This window comes from Nyctibius grandis, chromosome 3, assembly GCF_013368605.1.
Source record: "Nyctibius grandis isolate bNycGra1 chromosome 3, bNycGra1.pri, whole genome shotgun sequence".
NCBI lineage: Eukaryota > Metazoa > Chordata > Aves > Nyctibiiformes > Nyctibiidae > Nyctibius > Nyctibius grandis.
Genome location: NC_090660.1, coordinates 95,553,719 through 95,573,741, shown reverse-complemented (window position 1 = coordinate 95,573,741; position 20,023 = coordinate 95,553,719). Strand labels below are relative to the sequence as shown.

General features: G+C 38.7%; 1 protein-coding gene across 25 annotated transcripts in view; it reads left to right on the top strand.

The window, feature by feature from the left end:
• RIMS2 (regulating synaptic membrane exocytosis 2) overlaps positions 1 to 20,023 on the top strand; it is a 531,876-nt gene that overhangs the window by 72,240 nt on the left and 439,613 nt on the right. For 8 of the 25 annotated variants that reach the window (XM_068395861.1, XM_068395864.1, XM_068395852.1 and 5 more), the window contains exons 2-3: positions 3,157 to 3,189; positions 3,588 to 3,674. The exons of the other annotated variants lie outside the window; for them this stretch is intronic. In XM_068395861.1, coding sequence (XP_068251962.1) covers positions 3,157 to 3,189; positions 3,588 to 3,674 — 120 coding nt within the window. The remainder of the gene's footprint in view (positions 1 to 3,156; positions 3,190 to 3,587; positions 3,675 to 20,023) is intronic. 25 annotated transcript variants of the gene reach the window in all.

Genomic DNA, 20,023 nt, shown 5'->3' with positions numbered 1-20,023 from the left:
TTCTGCAAAGTGTCGAGTGAATTCCTGTAATGACAGAAATTAGAAAAATTGAAAATAGATGGTAAAATATCTAATATTCTGCGCTGTTAGAATGCATTGTCCCAGTCACTGTTGATCAGACACATTATCTGCAGCCTGTTGGTGGTTTTAGTAAACAGGTATTGATCAGAAATTGTTTCTAGTGAATAACTAGAACTGGCATTGTTCTTGACAGAGTTTTTAGAGGATAAGACTGAGAAGATGCGGGAAAGTAGTCTGGAAGAAGCAGAATGCAGTCATACTGCTTGGGGTTTTTCAGTTCATCTGTTGAGTAAATTGAGGTTTCAGGGTTTTTTGACCTGTCAGTCTAATCCTTTTAAGCAATTATTAGTTGCCAATTTTTGAAAGAAAGGGAGAAAGCAATGGATATATATGGGAGTATTAAAACAAAGCAGTTCTTATAACCAAAGGAAATGCAACCGTATATGTGTATATAGACAGGATTTAAGAATCTGAAGTGTCTTCAGTCCTCTTGTTTAGAAAAAGCTATTTAAACCACAGTTGTATTAAAAATGCATTCTGTGTATTTCATCTAATATGTCATTATTTCTGTCAATTATTACAACTTCTACTCCTAATGTCATCTGGTTAATGAGTCTCTTGGAAAGAGAGTAGAAGTCATTAGCCTATGGTTTGCTGATTTAGATCCAGAATCTCTATCTGTTCCCTGACCTGGAAAGATAAGTATCTGTGCTGTACACCTGAAGGGTCCAGGCCTGTTGATCCACAATGTCAATATTAGTTTAATTTCATATGGTAGCATCTATTTTATTCAACAGATTTTTTCATAATTTCTTTTCAAATTGTAGCTTGACCTCTATGGTTGTTCTAAAGTCAAGGAAGTTCACTGCCTAATCCAGGGACTGAAGAATGTATGGAGAGTGCTCAAGGAATGCGTCACAGTTATATAATGATGGAAGCTGTTGTCCTCACATAGCTGCAGTGTTAGAAATTGTATAGTGGATGAGACACAGAACTGTAAGAGGAGAAAACATTTTGAACTGTGGGGTCAAATTATATCCTGACTTAGAACACAGTGTTTCTATAAAATGCTGGGAAAATAATTTTAAATGCAGGTTTTCAAAGTGTCTACTCATGGGCATTTTTTTTTTATTTAATGGTGCTAAACTAAAAATCTGATTGTAAGATTTTAAAAAATACCAGGGGTTTGCAGCTTCAACTGAAGTCACCTAACATGCACTATTATGTAAAGATGCTAAATTGTCTTGAAAAAAACATAACAAAGATTTCAAACAGCACACTCTGTATTAGTGTGCACTATTGTAATTTTGATCTTACTCTATTTTGATCTCAGTTCCACATGTGAAAAAAATTGACCATGGTCACTAGCCAAAGGAAGGACGTTATTATAATCTGATTATGTGAAGTGCTCAGATTTCCTTTGTTTAGTTCAATAGGAAAATTCTATTGAAGTAATAACTTAGAAGTGTTCAGTAAATATGTTTGGGAGTCATGTATGGAGAGGAATATAAGGTACCATGGATTAGCTGCATATGCAGTTTTCTTTGTCCAGTTGCCAGCGAGGTGATACTTGCACTGTCTAGCTCTAGGCATGCGACTTAGAAGCTCTGAAGCATTGTCTGGGAGTGTTTCTTTCTCACAGTTGACCATACAGAGCTTTTAGGCTCTTAATGCTGGGGAATCTGAATTAAATGTCCTAAGCTGCCTTGTGAAGAAAGTATGGATATACTTCGATTTCCTGCCCCTCTCACCCCTCCCCTTCTGAATTTCCTGTGTCAAAAAACTAGTGTAGAATCTCTTGGTTGAAGATAATATTATGGTTAAGATGCATGGTAGAGTGGAATTGTGACTGCATGAGAAACTTTAAAATTTTAATTTTCATATATCTTAATTTTGAAATATATCTGCTTGGTGGTTTGTTTTGTTTTGGTTTTGTTTTGTTTTTTTTTTTTTGTACTGGAACATTTCTTTGTATATACATTTCTAAAGTGCTGAAGAGGCAAAACCATGCTAGAAGACTTTTTACTGTGTGCTGCATGTTCAGTTTTCCCTTTCTGTAGTCAGTTTGCAGAAGTTTTTAGTGTGTCTTAGTGTCCACTTATTTAGTTCTTGTGTATAGAGGTTTTCTGTTTATAGAGGTATTCACTGTGATATCATATGGAGGCGGAGATGTAGAGGTATTTTGGTGAGATTTAATTTTCTGTCCAGTGTTAAGCATCTGCTTGAATTGGGAGCCTGCACTTCCTGTTTAGTTAGGTAAGAGAGTGTTCTCTATAGAGACATTCAGAATATCTGTTTAGGAACCTTTGGGGTTTTTTTGAACATATAGAGAAGCTAGATCCTAACTTGATATTTAAGATATTTATCTGCAATTAGAGGATGTAAATATTCCTGTGAGTATACGTCTCCGTTCTTGGCTTTGGTGGAGAGGAATTGCATAGAGCATCAGCTTGCTCACTCAAATGAAAGCACGTATTACAGATAGAATATTTTCCTAAAGACAATGGACAAATATTAATCAGGTCTGTAGAGACCTACTGTATGTGTTATGTAATTATTTCTTTTAGCAAGTCCTAGTAAATTTTACTCAGAGTAAAATTCCTTAGTTTTCCTTTCTTAGTTTTTAGAGTTACATTGTATGCAGACCCTGACATCACTACAGTTTGATAAATACAGTGCAGATTTTCCTTTAATCTGTTAATTCAGGATATTGCACTTTAAATGGCATGTTACATGTTACAAATTCACCTTTAATTATGATAAGCATTTTTTTTGTAAACAAAAAAAATAGATTGTAGTTAACATAATCAAAGCACCTTCCTTTGCATTTATAGCTGAATGTATTGCTGGAAATGTTCTAACATGATATTCTGTCCAAAGAATTGGAAGCCAGTTATAGAACATTACCAATTTCATTTTGTAACTAAAAGTTTTATATACTTGACATTCCCCATTTTTGATCCTAAGTGGAAATAAGCACAGAATGCAACTTAATATAAATATATGAAAATATTAAATGAATTTCTTTTAACTCAAAGCAAGAACTTTCTCCTGCCCATTCGATACAGATTATAGAACTTCAGGGTAGTTGTTTTACAACGTGTTGCACTCAGTTGTGCAAACTTATCTTTTTAGGGTCAAAGAAGAACAAAAACCACAGCTGACACAGTAAGTAAAATATCTTAAAAATGCAGCAGGCTTGACTTTTCTACCTTTGCCATGTTCTGCTTTCTGCACCTTTGATGGTATTAGCTTTCACTAATACCTGATAGGCTGCAGGTAGTTTGTCATCTGCTTCCTGGCTGGCTTGTAAGAGAGCTGCCTGCAGCTTCTTACTTCACCCACGTGTTAGCTGGATGTAGGTTCTTGCTGCCTGCTTGTGAACTGGTGAACTTTAAAACTTTTATTTCCCTTACATCCTTAGTGGCTGACTTAGTATTGCAGCTAACATTCCCATTGGCTCTAGCTTTTCCGCCTGTCTATTTCTATTAATATTGGATAATAAAACATATAAACTAGTGTGGTTTTATTGGTTATTCAGTCACATTATTTGCTTATTTAAACAGGTGGTTTCCCTTTAGTGGGATCACTGAGCTGGTAAATAACGTTCTTCAACCACAGCAAAAACAGCAAAATGAAAAGGAGCCCCAGACGTAAGTAAGCTGCTCTCTGTAGATTAAGTAATGTCTGTAAAGCATTAAAACATACTGGAGAGTATGTTTAAAATATTTGCCCGTTTAGAACATCCTGCTGAGGGCATTTTACAAGCTGACACTGTTTGCTTTCCGACCCCTCATTTGCAAAGGGAAAACTGAAAATCAGGTTGTACTCTCCTTACCAGTAACTTAAGTGATTATATTAGAATACAATCTGAGGAGTTACTACCGCTCCATTTGCCTTTTTCTGCAAACGTTCCATACGTGAAACTCCCAGTGAAGTGATGTGTTTTATGTGCATGAGGAGCTGGAATGATAAGACATGTAGTATTATATATAGCATGTCTATGCACATGCATGGTATCTGTGATATTGGTTGTGCATAGAGTGCTATATGAATCTACATAATATATATGAAGAGCTTTTTAAGGACCAGGAAAATGTCATTTCATTTTTTTGCAAGCTTCTAAAGTATCTGTAAAGTTTCAAAACTTTGGCAGATATAAGGTGAAATCTTGGGTCTGTCAAAGCTGAGGGAATTTTGACTTTGATGGGGCCAGTATTTCATCCGTGGATCTTTTACGGTGCTAAGCCAGTATGAGAGCCATATGAAAAATTTTACTTTTCCTGCTGTCTGAAGATTTTAAGATTTAACAGAAACTGGCAAAGCTAGGACATCCATTCTTAGAGTAGAACTTAAAGCATGGAGCTGAAAATATTATTTTCATAAAGAGAAAGTAAAAAATATTTATTATTTCAAATTTTTAAATTCTTAAAATGTGACTTCTGATATTATTTAAGCTTTAAACAGTTAAGTTGCTGTCTTTTCTTTCTTCTAAAGGGGAATGCCTTGTAAGTTCACATGATAAAAGAAATGTTTGCTTTTGAACCAATACATAACTGGTTTAAAACATGTGTATAACTTGTTAATCATTTTCCCGGCAGAACCAGTTTTAGTTTATTCTTAAATATGTGTATTTAAGTGGAGTGTCATATTTGCAGGCCATGAAAGCTATGAATTATTTTTTGTGATTACACATTGAGAAATTTTCACAAAAGTAAATGGAGAAATAGGTAATAAAATTGATGTTCTGTAAAGCAATGTATTATTCTGAGCTCTGTTTCTGATATGCTCACTTAATTTCTTACAAAATTGTATATAATATTAATAGTGAAGTTTTCTTTATTGGTTATTGTTACATGCGGGCAATATTACATTTTGTTCACAACAGCTCAGCACCTCCTTTGTATTCCCAGTTTCCTTAATGCAGCAAAGTTTGTTCTGCTTACTCATGTTGTACATATGAAGCATATGGCTTTGAAGAAACTGAAAATACTATATACTCAGTGTAAACAGTTGAGATATAGTTGCCAAAAAGTATTTATAACTGGTTAGTGTTATTATGGAAGGATTTTTTTGAACAATGGCTTTGTTCAGTGTTTTTATTAAATAATTAAGAAATGAATTAAGTTGTATTTATCTATCTCATTGCATTTACAGGTGGCACAAGGCTGGGAGAATTGTAACATCTAAAAGCAGGATCATATTCCAAAATTATACTGAAAAATCCAAGCTATGGTTATGATGTTATGATGCCATTCAAAAGGAAAAATGCAAAGTGGTGTAGTTATGTAGGGATAGTTTGTGTGATTGACATAGGATAGAGAAAAATGGTATAGGTAGAAGTTCTTTGGCAGAGATCTGGGAGCCATAATAGTATGTAAGTTTAGCAGGAGCTAGTATCATGAAAGAAATAAATATCGTACTGGAATGTATAGACGCTAGCCTGGGAGCACTGTGAAGTTTGCACACTGCTAAGCTTTGGTAAGGTCTCACCTGGAATAGCGTGCCCTTTTTTGGACACCATCCTTCAAAAATGTTGTCCATCCAAGAAAATGATGTGGAGCAGTTGGAATTCAGTGGGGAGTAATAAGAATGAGTAATTAGATGACTAAGAAACATGGTGTGCATAAGGAAAGATTGAAACATATAAGGTGATTTAGCCTGCTGAAGAGAAAATCCCAGAGGAGGAAGGAGATGGACAAATCTTTAATTATACAGAAAGTTGCTGAAAAAGGGAAAGAAATAATCTCTTCTCCATGCCTCTGCTGGTGAAGCAGAAAGGAATTGTCCTGGTTTCCTGGTGATAAAATTTATAGAATCAAGTTTTTGTTAGATTTTGTTTCAGTTTGTGGCCAGCTGTGCTATGGCGATCAAGGCCATTAGCAGTTAAATGCAGGGCAGCTGACCCAGGCTGGCCCGCAGGTGTATTCTATAAGGTTAACATCAAGTTCACTATAAAAGGGAGGGCTTGGTGGGGAGGGGTGTTTTGTTTGTTTGTTTTTTCTCTCTTTTTTTTTTTCTTTTTTTTTCCTTCTCCCCTCCATCTTTTTGTATTCTCAATGATTGCTATTCCTGGAGCAACTTGCCAACATTCTGTAGCTAAGTATAATTTTGTGTGTTTGTATTATCATTGATATTGGTTTCTTTGTTTTATTAAATCTGTTTAACTTTAACCCACGAGTTTCCCTCCTTTTCCCGATTCCCTTCCTCAGTTGGGGAAGGGACATTGGGTGAGAGAACAACTGCTTATTGTTTAGCCCTGGATGCAGGCTAAATGCAGACAGGAGTAAACTGAAGTTGCATAATGGAGGATTCAGCCTGTTAGGGAAAACTTTTTAATGCAAAGAAAACTTAAAATGCTTGCATAGTTTGCCCAGGGCTTCTGTGGAAGCTGTGTCACTGAAAATCTTACAGAGAGGGTTTGGCAAATATCTATTAGAAGAGACTCAAGTGTAACTGGTCCTGCGCTGGGACAAGAGGATGGACTAAGTGACTTTTTAAAGTGTCTTCTAGCACTGTTTATTTGTGATAATTTCATTAATTTATTAACAAACAGAATTTATTTTTGTGATTGTAAGCTTTCAGGGAGAAAATTCACCAGGAATACTAATAGTGCAACTTCTTTATTTAATTTCTTTTTCTGACTTTAATGGCTTGCAGAGAACTGTTGTACTGGGGAATATTGTGGGACACTGGGGAGCAGCATGGAACTCTTATGTCTGAAGACATTGTTGCCACTATCCATACATATCAGGGCATTTTCCACTTGAAATCACTGTCTGTATCTGAGTCTGTAATGGATTTCAAGATACGTCTGGCTGTCCAACTTTGCTGATGAAAAGACTTATTTACAGTTAATCTGGGGAGGACAAAATGTGGTGGGAGAAGGCAGAAAAGGAATCATAGTGGTTGAAAACATAAGGTATAACGGTACAAATTTCAGTTTTGGTCTGGTGGAAGTATTTTTGAAGAACAGTTGACCATATGTCTTAAAGGGCAAAGGCAGGATTAGTCTGACACCCTTGGACATAAATTCTGTCCCACAAAATCACAGAATGGTTGAGGTTAGAGGGGATGTCTGGAGGTCATCTTGTCCAACCACCCTGCTCAATGTGGGTCACCTAGAGCCAATTGTCCAGGACCGTGTCCAAATGGGTTTTGAATATCTCCAAGGATGGAGACTCTGGAACTTCTATGGGCTAGAGATACATGTGCTAGCTCTTGATCACGCCTACAGTGAAAAGTATTTCCTTATGTTCAGAGGGAACGTCCTGTGTTTCAGTTTGTCCCCATTGTCTCTGGTCCTGTCACTGGGCACCACTGAAAAAAGCTTGGCTCTGTCCTCTTTGCACCCTCCCTTCAGGTATTTGTATATATTCATAAGACTCCTCCCTGAACTTTTTCTTCTCTAGGCTAGATGCTCCCAGCTCTCTCATCTTGTATTCATATAAGAGATGTTCTAGTCCCTTCATCACCTTTGTGTCCTTTTGCTGGACTCTGCCCAGTTGTCTTTAATATCACAGAATCAACTAGGTTGGAAGGAGACCTCTGGGATCATCGAGTCCAACCTTTGACCTAACACCACTGTGTCAATTAGACCATGGCACTAAGTGCCACATCTAGTCTTCTCTTAAACACCTCCAGGGATGGTGACTCCACCACCTCCCTAAGTAGCCCATTCGAATGCCTAATAACCCTTCCTGTGAAGTTTTTCCTAATGTCTAACCTGAACCTCGCCTGGTGCATCTTGAGGCTATGCCCTGTAGTCCTGTTGCTAGTTGCCTGGGAGAAGATGCTAACCCCCACCTCACTACAACCTCCTTTCAAGTAGTTGTAGAGAGTGATAAGGTCTCCACTCAACCTCCTTTTCTCCAAGTGAGAGATATCTTTATCAATGATCCAGACAAGGCGATCAAGTGCACCCTCAGTAAGTTTGCAGATGACACCAAGTTGGGCAGGAGTGTTGATCTGCTTGAGGATAGGAAAGCTCTGCAGAGGGATCTTGACAGGCTGGATCAATGGGCTGAGGCCAACTGTATGAGGTTCAACAAGGCCAAGTGTCAGGTCCTGCACTTGGGGCACAACAGCCCCATGCACTGCTACAGGCTTGGGGAAGAGTGGCTGGAAAGCTGCCTGGTGGAAAAGGACCTGGGGGTGTTGATTGACCCCTGTCTGAATATGAGCCAGCAGTGTGCGCAGGTTGCCAAGAAGGCCAACAGCATCCTGGCTTGTATCAGAAATAGTGTGGCCAGCAGGACTAGGAAAGTGATCATCCCCCTGTACTCGGCACTGGTGAGGCCGCACCTCGAATACTGTGTTCAGTTTTAGGCCCCTTGCTACAAGAAAGACATTGAGATGCTGGAGTGAATCCAAAGAAGGGCAATGAAGCTGGTGTTACAGGGCCTGGAGCACAAGACTTATGAGGAGTGGCTGAGGGAACTGGGGTTGTTTAGTCTGGAGAAAAGCAGGCTGAGGGGAGACCTTATCATTCTCTTGAACTACCTGAAAGGAGGTTGTAGAGAGGTGGGTGTTGGTCTCTTCTCCCAAGTAACAAGTGATAGGACAAGAGGAAACAGCCTCAAGTTGTGCCAGGGGAGGTTTGGACTGGATATCAGGAATAATTTCTTCACGAAAAGGGTTATCAAACATTGGAACAGGCTGCCCAGGGAAATGGTGGAGTCATCATCCCTGGAGGTATTTAAAAGATGTGTAGATGTGGTGCTTAGGGACATGGTTTAGTGGTAGACTTGCCAGTACTAGGTTAACAGTTGGACTTGATGATCTTAAAGGTCTTTTCCAACCAAAATGATTCTATGGTTTTATGTCCGTGTCTCTCTTGAACTGGGGAGCCCAGAACTGGACACAGAACTCGAGGTGTGGCCTCACCAGTCTTGAATAAAGGGAAGGATTGCCTCCTTCACCCTGCTGCCAATACTTTTGCCTAATGCATCCCAGGATACCATTCTCTTTCTTTGCCACAAAGCATGCTGGCTTGTGTTCTACCTGGTGTTCACCAGGACTCCCAGGTCCTTTTCTGCCAAGCTGCTTTCCAGGTGTGTGGCCCCCAGCATGTACTGGTGTATGGGGTTGTTCCTCCCCAGGTGCAGGACTTCACACTTCCCCTTGTGGAACTTCTTGAGATTCCTGTCAGCCCATTTCTCCGGCCTGTTGAGGTCCCTCTGGATGGCAGCACCACCTTCTGGTATATCAACCACTCCTCCCAGTCTGGTGTCATCTGCAAACTTGCTGAGGGTACACGCTGCCCCATCATCCAGATAGTTAATGAAGATATTGAACAGGACTGGGACCTACTATTGACCCTGGGGTACACTGCTAGTCACTGGCCTCCAACTAGACTTTGTGCCACTGATTGCCACCCTCTGGGTGCAGCCATTCAGCCAGTTTTCAATCCACTTCATTGTCTGCTCATCCAGCCTGTACTTCATCAGCTTCTCTATGAGGATCTTTTGGGAGACACTGTGGAACACCTTACTGGAGACAAGGTAGACAATATTCACTGTTCTCCCCTCATCCAGTCATTTCATTGTAGAAGGTCATCAGGTTGGTCAAGCATGACTTCCCTTTGGTGAATGCATGCTGAATACTTCTGATGACCTTTTTGTCCTTCGTGTGCCTGGAAATGGTTCCCAGGATTAGTTGTACCATCATCTTCCCAGGGATTGAGGTGAGGCTGACAAGCCTGTGGTTCCCTAGGTCCTCCTTCTTGCCCTTCTTCAGGGTGGGAGTGACATTTGCTTTCCTCCAGACATCAGGCACCTCTCCCAGTCGCCATGATTGTTCAAAGATTATTGAGAGTGATCTTGCATATCTGGTCTTCCTTGATGAAGATACTTTTATCTCCAGTTCCTGTGTACTTCATCATGAGTTTTACCTGCAGTGTTCAAGATATTTCCATGTTGTCTTCCTTACAGAGAAGAAATCCTTAGCTGCCCCCTGAAGCAACTGCTTTTGATGCTCAGCAATTAGCCTGTCAATTTTTATTTCTTCAGATTCACGTGGCATATATTTTGTAAAAGGTATATTCAGCTTGTGCCTCATTAGGATTTGATGGTGTTCTTTGTGCCTAAGGGTTTGACTTGGAGTTTATATTTTTGTTTTGTATGAATCTTGGAACGTTATGTAATGGTATTGAGCTCCAATCAAAATAAAGGAATTCCCATGCTAGGAGGCACTAAAGATTCATCTAGTCTAATATTGTGTATTGGCAGTGCCTAGCAATGGACATTTAAGAATGCACATAAGGAGGAGGGCATGCATAGACTAATTCTGATACAGCCACTTGACTTCAGGTATTTTAGTGGCTTCCTGAGGCAAAGGCTGCATGCATATTGCTGTATTTATTTCATGGCCATTAGGAATCTATCTGCCATAAGTATTTTCAGTCCAATTTTAAACCTATTTATATTTTTGGCTTCAGAACTTGGTGTAAATGAATTCTACAATTTAATTATATTACTTTAAACCTTCTGCTTTTTAATTTCATTGGGGACTCCTAGTCTTGTGTTATGTAATTCCTTATAGATAAAGTATAACCTTTACACATTTTTTATTATGTTCCAAGTAGTCTATTATATTTCATACAGTCATCCTTTTAAGCTGAAGAGTCAGTGTTTCTCCTTCTATGAAAGGCACTCTGTACTTCTGATCATCCTTGTTGCCTTGTCTCCTTTTAAAAATTCTGTTAGATCTGTTTTAGTTAGGGGTGACCAGTGTCACTCACAGTATTCAAGATATGAGAACTCCATGATTTTATACAGTGGCTTAGGGAGGAAAGTTTCTAATGTTTACTGCTTCAAGATATCCAAATATTGAAGAGATGGTGGTTTTTTTTTTTTCCCTTTTCCCATGAACAATTTTGTTTATTTTCAGACTGGAAGTGAGTCTCTGGTTGGTTTGGTTGCTTGCTAAGAACTGTAAGAGGACTGTCATTGACTTTGCAGGAATTGAGGCTTTCTTCTTGCTGTGATAATTATGAGGAAATTATTCATAGAATCATAGAATGGTTTGGGTTGGAAGGGACCTTAAAGATCACCTAGTTTCAACCAATTATTATTAATAAACATTAGACAAAATGTGCAATGACTTTTGTACTTAAAATATTTAAAAATAAATAGATTAAAATATTTAATTACCTTTTTTTTACATTCACTAGACTAATTCTAGGAGACAATAAAAAAATGTACATTGCTTAGCAGAACATGGAGGATTTTTTCTGCTAAAAATGGCTTGTTAATAAATAGATACTTTTATGTTTTTCTGGAAGTTATGTTGTCATTATAGGGAAATGAAGATTGAAAAATACTGTAAAATGATACTTAGTAAAACCTTTTTTTGCATATTTTCCTGTAAGCTAAATTAATTTTTCTATTGGTAGAACACTCCAGGAAACCAGTAAAATTTTCAGTAACATGCATTCTCCTGTAGTCTTGAAGAGACTTTTTTTTTTTTGAGTTCCATAAACAACTGTAAATGAAAGAAATTATCTATCAAGAATGCCTGATTTTTACATTTTAATTCCTTGACTATTTGAAATGTCAAGTAATACTGAATTTTCGTGATATATACTCATTCTCTGTGATCACACACATAGTTTTCTTAACACACCCTGTCCTATTGGTATAACATCCCTCTAGACGTAATGGAAAAGTTTGCAGTATGTGAATATGTGTACTGTAAAGAAAAGGTACTGTATTTATAATGAAGAGAGTGTCACTATTCCACATCTCCTTTAAGGCATTGTTGCATAAAGTTGTGCAAAAGAGCAGAATAAATTGTAAGATGCAATACATACAACATTTTTTTGGTTTATGATGCAAATTCAGTCTTACTGGTCCCCAAATTCAGCATTTGAGGAGCAGACTTTCTTAGGTTAGATATGTCATTTTCTTCATAAAATTAGAAATGTCCAGTAAGGAAATATTACTGGGTATTTTAGTCAGTGTCTAAATTAAAGCAATCTTTGAAATACATTTCTCCATTTATAAGAATCTCTAATGAATTCTAGTTAAAATAGACTGGCATTTCTCAAATACTTAACATAAATCAATGGATCATTATTTTTGTATTCTAAATCTACTGTGTAAATAATATGTCTGCCAATGACTAGGTAGCTTTGAATTTCTTCAGATTATCTACTCCAAGTATGGTAGCAAGCCCACATAAACAATTATTTAATAAAATTTACACTACATAGTCAGTGAGTTTATTTGCAATCTGTGTAGTTCCTGTTCAGTATGGTTTTTAATAGAACCTGTTGAAAATAACACACTCCACTTGAAGGAGTATTTTTCTGAAAGAAAAATATGTCTCTGCAGTCAATACACTTGTGAAATTGGAGTTATGAGAAGTCTAGCACTCTACTGTGTCTATTTTCTTAGGCAGTAAGATGGCAAGAAAACGGAGAGTAAATGAGCTAAAAATAAAATTATAATTAGCAGTATAAAAAAACCCAAGGAGATTGTGACTATTTTGAAGTAAAGTATAAATCCACAAAATACCTTCTTAATTAGAAAATTGTTTTTGTCTCCATAATAAAGTAAATATGGGGTACCTAACCAGTTGTTGTGTGATTCTGATGACTGATCATGACTCTTACTGTTATGAGACTATTGAATTTACCATTTGCAGCATAAGATTATGGTTGCCTGACTTGTAAAGATGCCCTGGAATTTTTCATTTTTTTTTCCTCATAATATTTAATACAAGAAAGACTTATTTGTGTTGGTTGGTTTGTTCACAATGTTAGTGAGGCCAGGATAGTAGTCATGAATATGGTGGAACTCGGTTTTATCAGAAGGCAAAGATAAACCTGTTGGGGACAGGTAAATATAGTGATAATAAGAAATATATTTCTATATTTAACTTGGAATCCAACTGATCTATTTTAATCCTAAAACATGCACAGATTTGTAATTCTGTAGATGAACTCACAGAATAATAGATTTCACATTTCTGATAAATTAAGAAAACTTATTAGTAAGGAATTAAAAAATACTCGGGGACCTGTTTTTTAAGAAAATGTCTATTTGTGAAAGAAAAAAGTAATCTTTAAAGAAAAATTGGATAGTATGGTATAATGAGGAATTTCTTCAGGATCTGGGGTTAAAAAAGAGACTTGCAAATAGAAAGAACAGAACACAACCAGAAATACTTAGTTGGCCAGCAGTTAGTGTTATGGGCAAGAAAAAGGTGAACCCCCCCGCGGCCCTCCCCCCCGCCCCCCCCCCCCAAACTGAGATAATCCAAGTGTATGTACTTTACTCAAATAAGAAATTGGATAAAATAGTAATAGAGGAAAATATTTCCACTTATTTATAAGGTAGGGCTGAAATGGAGCGATATCTGAGCTATTTCATACACTAAAATCTCTAAATGTTTTGTGTTATGCAACATAATAAGTTAAAAAAAAGTTGGTATGACTGAAGAACAGAATGTTTCCATATGTGTGTGCATATAGGTGTAAATAAACCCGTTGCTATTGAGACAATACAGACTGCAATATGTTATAACATAGTCAAAGCAGCTCCTAAAAGCTTTGTGTGAGGGTATTTTCTCTCTGTTAGAATTTTTGGAATTTCTCAGATTTTCTGGATGTCATGGGCTGTAGTGCTGCTAATATGCTGACAACATCCTGCTTTGAACTGCTTTCCAAAAGAAATGGACAGTACCCCTAGAGGGATGACAGGTTGTCTGAATGAGATAAGCAAATAGATTTAGAAAATGCTGGCTTAAGCTTAACTTCAACAAGACAGAAGTGATACTCTTACTGTAATAAGAGGAAAGCATGTTAATCATGCAGCTGAATCAATGACCTCAGTCTCCAATGAAACCTGCCTTCAAAACAGTGGCAAAGGAGTTCTTGCAAAATATAGAGGCTATCCACTCATTTTGGAATTGACCATAACCATAATGGATATTTTCATACTTTTTTTCCCAAGGAAGAATTGTGCATTTCAATCTGTGAAGAACTGATGATAAAGCTCATACAGCAAGTTCAATTTGTATGATGTTTATCAAATCTTGTCTTAGAAAGGTCGAAACTTCTAGAGAGGATCATATCACAGCTGCTGCACTCTCCTGGCTATGCATTATTCTTAATGTAAAGTCTTTCTCCTTAAAATGACAGGGCAAACTATATTTTGTGAGTAAAAGTGATGTGAACCTTATTTTACTTGCAACAGTACTATTTCCACAACTGCTATTTTTACCAGAAATTACTCCATAAAATGGCACAAGATGTTTTTGACTTGCCAAATAAAATTTGAACCTTGCTTTCCCTAATGTTTGTGGTCATTTTAGACCGCAAATGATCATTTACATGTGTAACAACATGTGGCTATTCGGTATAGTTCCTATCCCATCTCGGGTGCTATGTGAGCAACTTCCCTCAAGCTCCTATGTCTAAAGGGTGTGAATATCCATTACTTACATTTTTGTTTCCCTCCTCTAACAGGCTTCTACTTTCCCATGCAATTTTCAGTCCATTACAAATACCTGTTCCTTTATGTCCTTTTTGGTATCTGTCAGGGACTAAGCTGGCAAAGGAGTCGCTGTTTTTGCTGAGGCAATCTGACTAAACCTTGCTGGAAATATTAAAAAAAGCTTTAATTTTTACAAAGGGCAGACTCACTTTCATGGTAGAGCAATATGGAAATGTAGGTAATTATTAATCGTTGTAAATACAGGTTTACATTGTAGAGACATCTGGATTTTTATTTAGAAGTGACTATTCAGTGCACCTATAGCTGCTGCTATGTATAGAGTATTTTTCGTACATTATGTCTCAAATTTTAACCATTCATGGTGTATATCTTTTTTATTAATGTCAGTTTTGAGGGAAATCCAAGGTTGCAGAAGTAACTTTTTAATAAGTGTGGGTTTTTTTTAACAAATGAAATATTGTCATAGGCAACATATTCTTAGCTTTCTTATAGAGCTTCTGTTTTGTTAAGATAATCTCTTAATCAAAGTCACGGAGATGACTTAGCAGAGACTAAACAAAAAAAAACAATAAGAGAATACCTTCTGGTTCTTATATTTTGTTTGCAGACTGATACGAACTATTGTCAGCTTTTTGCTACTTCTGGCTTTCTCTTCAAGTAAGGAACATTTGTCTTTTGATACTTGGGTAGAAAATAAGAATACAGGAAGTGGTAGCAGACTGATGAATAGTGGCCAGGTTCATGATTCTCTTTGTGAACGTAACAAATACTGAAGTCTGAATTTCCATGGGCTTTATATTATCTAAGTCACTTTTCATAGCATGCTTTAAATCATTCTTTGCCTTCTGGTAAATTTTTCTTGCTGATTCAATATTCCCATTGGGAATATAGGCCCAGCACAAAAACTTTATCATATGGAAATAGAGTTAAGGTCCTTGAAACTGAAGGGAAGCTTGGGAGCTCAGCAGTTCTACAGCATTCCTGCATAGACAGAATCCTGGTCTGAAACCTAAAGGAGAAAACCATATGGTACAGCCAGACTGTGCTTGGTATATGGTCTGAAGGTGTAATGATGCAATTTGGTGTCATGGTTTAACCCCAGCTGGCTACTAAGCACGACACAGTCACTCGCTTACTGCCCTCCCAGTGGGATGGGAGAGAGAATTGGAAGCGTTACCACAACTTGTTAAAAACTTTTGATTCTGCTACAATTTGAAGACCAGAGTGTAATAGCGATAGTACTTTCAATAACAACTTAAATTGGACCAAGATATGGCAATTAATGAGGTAAAAACCATCTCAAATTCCTATAAGGAAATGTGCTGCTTTTCGTGTAACTTAGAACATAGTTAACAAAGCTTTTTATTTTTTTGAGTATATGAAAAAAGTGTCTTAAATGTCCTTGTAAATAAAAAATATAGCTATTTAAGAAGAAGGATCTGAAGTCAGCAACAGAGTATGAAGTTGTGTGTTTGTTTGATTTGTGACTCTGAAAGCTGAAATGGTTGTTTATTGTTTCCTTATACACTGACCTTGGACAGAAATTGTGTGCACAGATTTATGTACTGTAGAGTAAACGTGCAAATAAGGCCCCTGCAGGTTGTGGAGAATTGCGATCTGTAGCATGTAATTGTCATCACTAATTGCAGTATTTCTGGGCTCTGGTTAGTTGAGACAATTCCTTTTAATAACACAAAAAATATTCTCGTAGACCGTCTTTTTCAAACTCAAGATTTCCCTTTTTCTAGTTAAAAGATTTCTGTGTCCATCTCTCTCTGGCAAGTTTTATCTCCTAATGTATTTTCTTTTGTCTCTCTGGGCTTGTCCACTCTATTACAGTTTTATTCCGAATTTGACCTTGGTTATTGTCAGTAATAATAAGGGAAGAGGGGCCCAAGAAAGCTGGTTAGTATTCAAGGATCACCTCCTCCAGGCTCAGGAGCGATGCATCCCGACAAAGAGGAAGGCAGGCAAAAACGCCAGGAGGCCTGCATGGATGAACAAGGAGCTTCTGGATAAACTCAGGCACAAGAAGGAAGCCTACAGAGGGTGAAAGCAAGGGCAGGTAGCCTGGGAGGAATACAGGGAAATTGTCCGAGAAGCCAGGGACCAGGTTAGGAAAGCTGAAGCCTTGATAGAATTAAATCTGGCCAGGGATGTCAAGGGCAACAAGAAATGCTTCTACAGGTATGTCAGTGATAAAAGGAAGACTAGGGAAAATGTGAGCCCTCTCCGGAAGGAAATGGGAGACCTGGTTACCCAAGATATGGAGAAGGCTGAGATACTCAGCGACGTCTTTGCCTCTCTCTTCACCGGCAAGAGCTCTAGCCTCACCACCCAAGTCGCAGAAGGCAGAGGCAGGGACTGGAAGGATGATGAACCACCCACTGTAGGAGAAGATCAGGTTCGAGACCATCTAAGGAACCTGAAGGTACACAAGTCCATGGGACCTGATGAGGTGCATCAATGGGTCCTGAGGGAACAGGTGGATGAAGTTGCTAAGCCGCTATCCATCATTTTTGAGAAGTCGTGACAGTCTGGTGAAGTTCCCACTGACTGGAAAAGGGGAAACATAACCCCCATTTTCAAGAAGTGGAAAAAGGAAGACCTGGGAAACTACAGGCCAGCCAGTCTCACCTCTGTGCCTGGAAAGATCATGGAGCAGATCCTCTTGGAAACTATACTGAGGCACACGGAAATCAAGGAGGTGATTGGTGACAGCCAACATGGCTTCAGCAAGGGCAAGTCATGCCTGACAAATCTGATGGCCTTCTACGACAGGGTTACAGCACTCGTGGATAGGGGAAGAGCGACTGATGTCATCTACTTGGACTTTTGCAAAGCATTTGACACTGTCCCGCTTGACATCCTTGTCTCTAAATTGGAGAGACATGGACTTGATGGATGGACCACTCAGTGGATAAAGAATTGGCTGGATGGTCACAATCAAAAAGTTACGGTCAACGGCTCAATATCCAAGTGGACACCACTGACGAGTGACGTTCCTCAGGGGTCGGTATTGGGACTGGCGCTGTTTAACATCTTTGTCAGCGACATGGACAGTGGGATTGAGTGCTCCCTCAGCAAGTTTGCCGACGACACCAAGCTGTGCGGTGTGGTCGACACGCTGGAGGGAAGGGATGCCATCCAGAGGGACCCTGACAGGCTTGAGAGCTGGGCCCGTGCAAACCGCATGAAGTTCAACAAGGCCAAGTGCAAGGTCCTGCATGTGGGTCGGGGCAATCCCAAGCACAAATACAGGCTGGGCGGAGAATGGATTGAGAGCAGCCCTGAGGAGAAGGACTTGGGGGTGATGGTTGATGAGAAGCTCAACATGAGACGGCAGTGAGTGCTTGCAGCCCAGAAAGCCAACCGTATCCTGGGCTGCATCAAAGGATGCATGGCCAGCAGGTCGAGGGAGATGATTCTGCCCCTCTACTCTGCTCTCGTGAGACCCCACCTGGAGTACTGCATTCAGCTCTGGGTCCCCCAACATAAGAAGGACATGGAGCTGTTGGAGCGAGTCCAGTGGAGGGCCACGAAGATGATCAGAGGGCTGGAACACCTCTCCTATGAAGAAAGGCTGAGAGAGTTGGGGCTGTTCAGCCTGGAGAAGAGTAGGCTCTAGGGAGACCTTAGAGCAGCCTTCCAGTACCTGAAGGGGGCCTACAGGAAAGCGAGAGAAGGGCTTTTTACAAGGACAAGTAGTGATAGGACGAGGGGGAACGGTTTTAAACTGAAAGAGGGTAGATTTAGATATTAGGAAGAAATTCTTTCCTGTGAGGGTAGTGAGACACTGGACCAGGTTGCCCGGAGAAGTTGTGGCTGCCCCCTCCCTGGCCGTGTTTAAGGCCAGGCTGGATGAGGCATTGAGCAACCTGGTCTAGAGGAAAGGTGTCCCTGCCTGTGGCAGGGGGGTTGGAACTGGATGATCTTTAAGGTCCCTTTCAACCCCAAGCATTCTGTGGTTCTATGATCTTCTGTGATTCTAAACATTTTAAATTTCAGTTAATGCTCGTGGATTTGAAGAATGGCTCATCACATTATAGTGTTGTCTTCATTATCTAGTTTAAAAATGTGTCAAAATAGATTCTTAGTTAGTGTTCAACTTTTTGGTTAAGGTTTCCAAGAGAAAATAATAAGCTTAGCAGGCAGAATCACAAAGTCAAAGGATGTTGGAACTAGTTAGTGACTTCAGTGGAACTGCTATCTGTCTGTCTATCTATCTATCTCTTCCCTAAAAAGATGCTTCTGTGAGTCATGCTGCTAATCCAGTAGTACTGTAAATGTAAAGAGTATGTTCAGGAAGCACTGACACAAGACAGCAGAGATATGGATGTCTATATTATTCACTTGGGAAATATTTCTATGGCACAGTTACAGCTTCTGTTTTCACATGAAAACTGCTGAGTTGAACTCGCTGTTGTGTTCAACTCTTCTAAGTAGACTCACCTGGTATTACAGGCTAAGACCTGCTTTCTCCTGGGATGGTTCTCTAGACCTTTTGCATGAGGCTGTAGATTAAAATAGTCCTTCAGTTTATTCCTTCTCCTTATCTTCTTTCAACCTCTTTCATCCTCATAACATTTCACCTGGAAAAACTCCGAATGGCTTTTACCAAAGTGGAATAAACCCCAGAGTATTGAGTATCACACATGAGTAAGAGTAGGAGTAATGTAAAGGTGGTAACTTGTTGGGTTTTTGCAGAGCAGTAGCTTTCTCCCAGAGCAGTCCTTGGGTTTTTTCCATATAAACTGGTAGTAAGAAAGCATGAACAAAAGATACCCGAATTTCTTTTGCTCTACATGTTACTGAGTGATTGGAAAGTTTCTGAAAATAACTAGCAGACATGTTTTAATTATTGGATGAATTGGGAAGAAAGTTGACTAAGAATTTGAAGTCAGAGATGTACAAAAGGTTATTTAAAAGTCAAAATAACATTTCCTGAAACAATCAGAGTGACTTTACTGAAGACGTCTATCTGTGTCGAATACATCAGACTTCTTAAATCAGTAGTGATTGGTGTAATAAAAAAGGCTTTCAAAGGGTAGTTTTATTGAATGGTAACTTGAGATATAAGATTCTAAATATTTTTATTTTGCACTGGGGTAGAGATATTAAGATAGGAAAAGAGCGTAATGAACAATGTTGAATAAATATTCATGAGAGAGGAGAGATCTAGTGATCATGGTTGAATCAATTATAACATTGTAACTGCATAACTACCCTCAAAAAGTCGGATCAAATTCTTAAAAAAGAAAAAATCAGGTTGATGAACCAATAACCAATTTCAGAACCAGGAAGTAGGTTCTAAACCAGTTAATGACAGTAACTCTAGAAGTGCTGGTGGATACCTTTTAACTCCATTGAGTTTCTTTGGTACTGAAAGATGTGTGGCACTTCACAAAGGCTATCTGTGTGATTTAAGCCCTACAACTTAATGTTTGCTCTTGAATGTGAGTACTGAGAGCAGTTTGTACCTGTGCACATGACTTCTATAAATGACCCAGTTGCGGGTAGTGCTGAATGCTACTGTGGAG